We start from the raw sequence: 8719 nt of genomic DNA on the forward strand, positions 1-8719 counted from the left end.
TCTGTGCTGACCAGGAGAGCCCAGGAGGGGCTTGGTGGGGATCCCTGGGGTGAGGAGCACTTTTGTGAGAAGGTGGTGGAAGATTTCATGGGAATACACAGTCATTAACAACGAAATCAAGGAAAAATCCTGTTCCACCATCAACGCCAGGTCTGGGTGCTGCACAGCTCCCAGCACCTGATAGGACCCCCTCGTCAAAGGATTTCTCAGATCAACTTGTGTTTCAACTGCTTCCAAAAAATGAGTTATTGGGATTTGATGCTGAGCAAAGCCTGGGTGTTTTGCCACGAGGAAGAACAAGCTGCTCACCTGGTATCCTCCTGCTCCTGTCCCTGCCAGGGAGCAGCCAGGGGCCTTGGAAACTTGGTCCCGTAACAGCCCAAAATGTGCAAAAGCACCCTGCAAACCTTACTGCTGACCAACAGCTTGTGCCAAGAATCACGGCCCCATGGGCCATCCCAGGATCCAGCCTCCACCAGAACCGGAACGGCCTCAGCACCACAGATCTCCATTGCTTCAGGCAGGGGATGCTCGGGGGAGGCACAGGGAAAGCGGCGGAGCCCTTTGCACAGAGGAGCAGCCGTCAGGAGAGCGAGGGGCAGCGCTCGGCTTCCCTGCCCCGGTGACTGGGCAGGGGGGAAAGAGGGCTGGAGAGCAATGGTGGGAGGAATGGGATGGGCAGAGGAAGGAACAAAATGCACCTTCCCTGAAGTTTGCCAAAAAGAAAAATAATAAATTAACCTCCCCGCCCCAAAGGGACTTGGTGTTTCGGTGAAGCCGCCCCTTTTGTCCCAGGAGCATCGAGGATTGGTTTCAATTTTAAAACCAAGGTTGAACTAAGTTTGAGGAAAAGCTTTGCCCAGGTTTTCAGCTCTCGGGATGGAAGGAGATGAGGATGGCGATGGAGATGGTCCAGACACACAACGTGCAATCACTGACAGCTCGTCCGTCCTCGCCAGGCAGCCAGGCTGGGGAACGGAGCGAGAATCACGGCAGCTTTGAACTCTGTCGTCAGGAGTTTGCTCAGAGCTTACTGCTGCATCAGTTATGTTATACGTTACTTTTTGTGTAGTTAAAGGACCCCGAATTCCCAGAATGATGTTCTAATACCCTGAAAAGTTAAGTGTTCTCCCCAAACACTGCACTAAGGAAAGCACATGTGGCTTTGCCGAGGATTTTCCCTGTTCAGCTTGAAGAAAATACTGAAAGGTAAAAGCTTAAATAGGAAGAAATGAACTGGCCCCTTTTTGCTACAATCCTTGCCAAACAGGGAGCAAGACACCAGTCTGGAACATACTTAACAGTGGGGTTCAAAGGCCGGAGCATCGCTGCACTCCCTGCAGGCAGTCTGAGCCCCAAAACACGTATGACAGCGCTGGTCCCCCCCACCCCTCCTCAGCAGCCTCAGACACCAGAGCTCAAAAACTGCCGGACATCGGAATGTTCTCCTTGTCCAGCAAGGAGAAACGGTCGGGAAGACTGTGTGATGCCGATGCTCGTTCGGTGAAACACACGGGACAAGCAGGTTGAGCTTGAAGTACATCATGAGATCCCAATGCGCTAGATTCCCCTTTTCGTTAATTTTACCCCCTTTTCTCAAATAGCAACAACTCCATCTCCTCCCTGCCTTGGTTTTGGGAAGACGGGGGAGTGTGGTTTGTTCCAGCCAAGCCCCGGGTAATTAACTTATTTCCAGGCTGTGCCCCAGGGCAGCACTGGGGACCCCCTGAACTGCCTGTGGGTGACAGAGGGACAACGGGGACCCCGCAGGTCCCACTGGCGATGGCTTTCAAGCTGGCGATGCTGCAGCCCGGGGAAGGCGGCAGGTCTCTCCGGTGGGGAGAGGCAACTGGTACCTGACCAGAAGGGACTGGAGGAGCTCTGAGAAGAAAAGTTGAGGCCCTGAGGACTGAGAAAAGAAAAGTTGTAGGAAGCGCAGGAGGCTGCAAAGAGGTTAGAGAGAAACAGAAAGAGGCAGAACACGCATTAAAAAGGAAATGAAAAAAAACCCCACAATGCAAAACGCTTTAAAAGCCGACGGAGAAATACAGGGCAAAGCATGCAGGTCGTGCGCCAGGGCTCGGAGCTCGGACAGGTCCGGCTGCAGGCCCACAGCCAGTGGGGGAGGCTTAAAAGGCACCCTAGGGTTGTAATTTATGTGAATGGGTATTTAATCAACTTCTAAAAACTACCTTCCTTTGGCATTTTTTCTAAATGTAACACAGAAAAAGTTTTCAAAAATGCGTTTTTCCCCACAAAGTAGTTATTTCTGCACTTAGGCTTTTAGATAAAATGGAACATTTTGCACTAAGGCACATTTTACTTTTGATTTGTTTTGATTTTTTTTATTTTTCCCTCTTAATTTTAGGCACAGACTTACCATTTCTCCCATCATCTCCATTAAAGGAGTCCCACTGGGATTCAAACGGTCACAAATGACACTGGAACTGGATCCATTAACACACATGCACAAAAACTCAGGCGGGCAGGCAACACACGATTATGTCCCACCACCAGCGCATCACATCTCCGCTCACTACCCCAGGCAACGGGCTGCCCCTGCAGCTCCTCTCCCAGCAGGACCAGGGGGTGGTAAACTACCGCTGAGCACAGGGTGCAAAACCACAGGAGGGAAACCAGGCTGCCCCAGCAAAAGGGAGGCTGCACCCACTCCCTGAGCTCAGGGAGCAGCACCAGGCACACCCAGCTCGGCTGGACACCCCCCCAGTCCCCACCACCTCCTGCAAAACTCATCCTCAAAATGCCACTAGCCAAGCAGGAGACTTGTTTGAAAACGTGGGGGGCTCAAACCCTACGGCAAAGCGAGAAATCCCTCCGTGGGGATAGTGTTCCAGCACCTCGCTGAAAGGGTGACGTTTCCCATCGCACAGCCGAGCTGGGTTTTACCTGGAGAGCGGGTGAAGGTCCTGGAGGTAGAGCGCTCCCGAGATTTATAGGGATATTTCAGCGTTGTGTCCAGCTGCTTGAAGCTCTCCTTCAGCGAGTGGTTCTGGTAGTACTCGACCAGCTCCTGGGAAGGATGGAGAGGCACCCGGCTGTCTCCACCATCCTCCACGTGACTTGCAGAGACGGTGTCCGTGCTCAAAGGGGCTACAGAAACCTACCAGCAAGCTTTCAAACTTCTTGGCTTCCGTGATGTGAATCCAGTTGTCCTTCTCCACCACCTTGATGTGCTTCACCTCCTCGTTGAACCTGCCAACAGCAGCAAAACCACTCAAGAAAATATAGCCGCGTGCTCCAACCCCATCTCGCCCTCTGCGTGTGAGTAATTCTAAATTACTAAATTAAGTATTACTCACTTAATGCTGATGGCAAAGCGCTCGGCCTCGGCCGGCCGCTCCCGGATCAGGTAGGTGCCACTGACGTGAGACTTGAGCAGGTTGTCCGTCTGCTGCCGCTCCATGTTCCCTGCGAACCTGAGCCCGGAGGTTAATTAAATTAATTAACTAAAAATGCCTATCTTTAGAACAGGCACGTTTTAGACAAAAAGATCCATCCTTTTTTAAATCAGGAAGGTTGGGCAAGTAGAGAAACAGGTCTCATCCAAAACTTCATGAGCAGAAAGGGAAATGCCCAAGATACAGAAGAAGCTGCTCAGCCACTGGACAGAGAGGATGAGTGCAACCTCTTCCCTCTGAAGTCTCTTATGTTTCCAGGGCACCTAGAAAATCCCACTAACTGGGAATCGGTCCCCAGGTGAAAAAGGCTTCAGCAAGAGCTGGGGACTGGGCATAATTTAGACACATTAATTTGAAAATCCATTTGGAGCTGGAGAGAAGGAGCAGGAGGCAAGGCAAGCGCAGCCTCTCCTGCCAAGGCAGGAATTGCTTCCTTTCTCCCAAAATGATTTTCTGCGTACAGAAAACACAGAAAATGGGAAGAGAAACCAGCACCTCTCCTTTTGCCTCTGACCCTTCTCCATCAGCAAAGAAACCCCCCCTCTAATGCTGCAAGGGCTGCACCAGGTTTTGACACCCAAACGCTGCTGCAGCGGCTGCCCCGTGGCCACAGGGAAAGCGGAATGCAAAGCACTGCTGACCCCGTTCAGAATTCCTTATTGGAGTAGATCCCCGACAAAGTACACAATTAAAAGGCAGAGCTGGCATATCTTTCCAGCCAGGGGAAGGCTGTGTCCAGCACACTGCCCAGAGGCAGGCAGGGAGACTCACCACGGGTACGCCGTGTAGTCGATCTCGCGGGAGGGTGGCCGGCTGTTGGGAGGCTGCGAAGAGAGCATTGCTTGTTAGTGACGAGCCAGCACCTCATCAGGCTGTAGATCAAGTGCAAGATGCTCCTCTCCACGGGAGGGTTTTTGTCTGCCATGCCGTTTTTGAATTACTGGCTTCGGTGGCAGAGGGCAGCGTTGTAGCCGAGCGTTTCTCTCGCAGCTGTCCAGCTGTGAGGAGCATGCTGCTTTTTTTCATTTATGTGAGTGTTTTTTAATTGGGCAGCAGCTGACAGCGATACAAAACACAGTAAAAATAAAGCAATAAGGTGCAGTTTTCCTGTACTGTGACTAATCTCGAGTACTCTGCTCCGAGACGGCTCTGCAGCGGAGGAACGGAAGACAGACTTGCTCACGCCAGCCTTGGGAACGGGGCTGAGACCAACCTCACCAGACATTTGCAACCATGGGATGATGGATCCACTTCCTCACTAATTTGGCCACAGTAAAAGGCCTCATTCAAGGTCCAGAGGGACTTACTGGAAGGACCAAGGTCTCAAGCAGAAGGCTGAGAAGAGAGACCGGCACTGCCGCAGCAGCACGTCCCGTGACAGCTCCCAGCACCCACCCCGGCCCCATCTCCCCTGCGGCACGTACCCTAGCATCAACAGGGCAGGGCTTCACCGACGAGCTGGGAAAATAACCCGACTTCTTCGTCTGCAGCAGCCGCCCCTGCAAAGCCAAGCCAAGGTGTCGGGTTGGGACACACGTCGGGGAGCACCAGTTTTGCTGTGCAAGGATGGGGACGGTCCCTGCCACATTTCCCAGGCTCCAAACCACCTCACAGACCCTCCCGGCTTCCAAGCCCTGGCTAATCCCTGTGCTCTGGGAAAGCCCATAAATAAAAGGGATGGTGAAGTCACAGGCTGAAAACTTCCCGGGAATTTCCCAAGAGGAATCTCTCTCACCTCCCACCACGGCGAGTCGGGGTCCCCCCTCAGCAGCTCAATCACATCCCCAATTTGAAAAGTCAGCACTGGCTTCCCAGGGGGTGCTGGGTTTCCGTGGTAATTCTGCACCGCCACCATTTTAGGACCTGGAACAGATGCAAAACAGGTTCAGCACCTTGTCCCAGATGAAAAAAAAGCAAAACAAAAATCCCGCCCCCCTCCAGGCCTGTTGTTCCTTATGCTGTGAACCATAAATCTAATGGCACTGGCAGGCAGGATTTTGGGGCAGAAAGCATGAAAGCAGAAAGGAACAGTGCCCACAGAGAACAACCTTGACTCCTGCAGTTACAGGGATGGCTGAGTTCGAGGAGCAGAAGTAAAGCCCTGAAGGACCCAGCCAAGCCAGAACTCCAGCTCCTAGCCCTGCCCCTGGACTCGAACCTTGCCGTGGCAGACCAGCTGCCCTTAGGTGATGCCTGGCAGGTTCAGTGGTGACACCCACAGCTGCCAAAGGGACCAGTGAGCACTTGGCTTCTGTTGAATTTCATCTGGATATGGGATCCGAACACCCCTGAAACTCACAGCCAAAGTCTAGGTGTCTTGCCAACAACTGCACATTAAATAAGCTTCCCCAACTGCACTAAAACCACATGTTTATCCTCAAAATGCTTTCCCACCTCTGCCTCTCCCTGTCCAGCAAGAGCATTCTGTGCTTGCTTTTTTTAACCACCAATTTGATTCAGGCTTCTCTTTGCCAGGCTTGGCTTTCCTTTCAACTGAAAAAGCACAAACACAAATTGTTCCTTCTCCTTCGCGCCAGAGCAGGGGCAGGGCAGGCCCAGCACTCTGTCAAGGCTAGTTTGAAGCAAAGGAAAATTAAAAATATTGTGGTAACCATCACGACTAACGGCCCCATCGGAGGGCAGCGCCTGGAGCTGCGCATCCCTGCGGCACACCAGAGACGTGCCGGCAGGAGGATGCTCCCCGTGAGCAACAAGTATCCCTGCTGGGATGCATCTGGTCTGCTCTCAAGGATGATGTGGCACAAGGGAATTCGCCAGGCTCTCCTCGGTTACCGGTGTGATGTGCTTTACTCGCATCAGAGAGCGGGCTGAGGGCACACATGCACCCAGAGAAAGGATGGGGTGCTGGCGGCTGCAGCAGGCGAGGGCTGAAGCCAGCGAGGAGCCGGCTCTTCCTGCACGAGGCCTGACCTGCGGGTCCTGGGGGGGAGACCTCAGCGCCCCACTGCTTGCTGTGTGGGTGGCACAGCACCCTTCTGCAGCTACTAACGCTCCTTGCTGGTCTCGGAAGGAGCTTCTCCCTCCTACATGCTCCATGTTAGGGACACCTGGCCCACAATCAAGACACCATCTCTACTTGCCCTCCTGTAACACAGTAATGCCCTTACCAGGTCCAGCACTCAGCAAATCCTGCAAAAAAGAGAGGAAAAAGTCTCCGTGAGGACATGTTGGCATGGCTGTCTGAAGCCACCGGGACAAGAAACCCCCATCCTGAAACGCCCCTGGCACCCAGAGCTCACCCCAGCTGGGTGCTGACACCTCCCGAGGGCCATGCACTCCCCAGACGAGGCCAGTTTTAGGCTGCAGGAGAGGCCACCAGGCTCCAGTCCTGCCCCCCAGGTTACTGGGCCCCTCCCTGAGGCTGGTGCTGGCTCTTCCCATGATCTGCCCACACCTGGACCAGGCAAGGACGCAGGCTCTTCCCAAGGCAGAGGGATGAGGAAAAAGGGCCATCAAACAACATACCTGGTCTGCTGAAGAACCTGCAAGAGAAATGGTGAAATACTGGTTAATGTTGTTAAATTAACAGGCAACAAACCCCATTTTCTGTTTCTCTTGAAGCATCAATAAACCAGCAGCAGTGCCTGAACTTGGTGGAGGAAGCAGAAAGCAGCTGCTGGGGTCACTCAAGTCATCGCTCTGCACTGGGTGGGCAAAACCGGGAAGGACTGGAGCCGGGCAAGAACATTTTCTCACTTACACAAAGGTCTGTGATTTTGTTTCTTCCCCCCTCCACTGCCCACAGCCACCTGTGACAGCCCCCTGTGCCAGGCAGCGCCAGGGCTCTCAGCCAGGCAAGCAGAGCCGAGTCACAGTTTTGCCCAAGTTATATCAAGGACAGTTTTTTGCAGCGTTCTGGGGCATCTGGGACCCGGGGAGGAGGTCTCTCCTCATCAGATACACGATCCCTGAGGCGGATGCTCCTGCTTTCACTAACCATCTCCTGATGAAGAAATCATCATCTCCCTCAAACGCCCTCCCAGCACAAGGGCTGGGTTTTGGTTGGTTTGGTTGTTTTTTTAAACCACCAGCCACTGTGAATTACAGCCCTGGGAGGTGGGTAGGGGCGTACTCAGGTTTTGTTATGCATTAACCAACATCAGTGCTTTACAGAGCGAATCTTTCAGATCAGGCACATGCATTCACCTCCTCGGCACAAGCTGCTAACGATGGGAAATAACTCACCCATCTTGCAGGGAGGAATGATCTCCAAGCACTCCTTGTGAGCGCCCGCTCCACATTTGGGGCAAAGATAGCCCTGGTAAAAGGTCCCTCTGTGAAAAGAAAAAAGGAAGTCAGAAGGTCCTAATTCAGTCTCAGCTCTGAGATTTTCCTTCCGTGCTTCAATGCAGATGCAGAGAAGCTGGAAGGATGTTGCTCACCTCAGGAACATCCTGCAGGCTTTGCAGTTGGTCGTCTTTTCAAATGTGTACATCTGAAAGTTATGGTGATTTGCATTGGCTTTCTCTGGCTTTATGTTGGACCTAAGGGAAAGGACCAGGGGGTTATCAACCTGTCCCTGCGAGCCACGCTGCACTGATTGCATTTCAGTCAAAATTTGGAAATCACAGGGACAGATAAGAAATCAAATGTGAAAGCAGACTCAGGGCTCGACTGTGCAGAGGGAGGATTTTGCCCATCAACCCTCCCCCGGGACAACATTCACGGATTTGGCCCTTGCCCGAGTCAATCAATAGCCCAGACCTGCTGCATGGGGCCAACCCCTGCTCAGACCTGATCCGGGCGGCAGCATCCCTCCTCCTGCAGCGCCTTCCTCCGGCCCCAGCCCCACGCTTCCCGCCTGCCGCCACGGCAATCGCTGCAGGTGCCATCTGGGAGATGCACCATGCGTGCTTCGCTGCTCGGACAGACGATTTCATGCTGGATCCAAGCTCCCCAAGCACAGGGATCCACCCAGAAAAGCCCAGGTGAGGGTCCCCACTATCTATCGGAGCTGGTCTCCAGTGACCAAGACACTGCGCCCCCGTGCTCGGTGACTGGACACCAGGGCTAGAACAGCCACTCGTGCTTACATCGCCATTTCAAACTGCTCCATCCACTTCCTCTTCATTTCCTCCGTCTTACAGAAGAACTGGAAGCCCTGTTTCCCCTGAAGGTGAATTAGGTAGAAGCCGTATGACCACTGCAAGAGAAAACGAGAGCGCTGACCGGACCCGCTGTGCTCCCAACACCTGAGCAGCAGAATGCACTTTTATTCAGGCATCTTAATAACTGCTCGCAGTGCCGGCCCCCTTCCCTGTTTCTGAAGGACTGCTGAA

General features: G+C 53.2%; 1 protein-coding gene across 1 annotated transcript in view; it reads right to left on the minus strand.

The window, feature by feature from the left end:
- The window catches only part of VAV2 (vav 2 guanine nucleotide exchange factor), a gene marked incomplete at its 5' end in the record, with an annotated part of 114037 nt that overhangs the window by 1086 nt on the left and 104232 nt on the right, over nucleotides 1–8719 (minus strand). Inside the window, 11 exons of the mRNA XM_010157529.1 lie at nucleotides 1857–1943; nucleotides 2908–3031; nucleotides 3126–3213; nucleotides 3321–3437; nucleotides 4191–4243; nucleotides 4844–4918; nucleotides 5155–5282; nucleotides 6548–6569; nucleotides 7609–7714; nucleotides 7823–7924; nucleotides 8474–8583. Coding sequence (XP_010155831.1) covers nucleotides 1857–1943; nucleotides 2908–3031; nucleotides 3126–3213; nucleotides 3321–3437; nucleotides 4191–4243; nucleotides 4844–4918; nucleotides 5155–5282; nucleotides 6548–6569; nucleotides 7609–7714; nucleotides 7823–7924; nucleotides 8474–8583 — 1012 coding nt within the window. The remainder of the gene's footprint in view (nucleotides 1–1856; nucleotides 1944–2907; nucleotides 3032–3125; nucleotides 3214–3320; nucleotides 3438–4190; nucleotides 4244–4843; nucleotides 4919–5154; nucleotides 5283–6547; nucleotides 6570–7608; nucleotides 7715–7822; nucleotides 7925–8473; nucleotides 8584–8719) is intronic.

Source organism: Eurypyga helias, unplaced genomic scaffold (assembly GCF_000690775.1).
Source record: "Eurypyga helias isolate BGI_N326 unplaced genomic scaffold, ASM69077v1 scaffold10268, whole genome shotgun sequence".
Classification (NCBI taxonomy): domain Eukaryota; kingdom Metazoa; phylum Chordata; class Aves; order Eurypygiformes; family Eurypygidae; genus Eurypyga; species Eurypyga helias.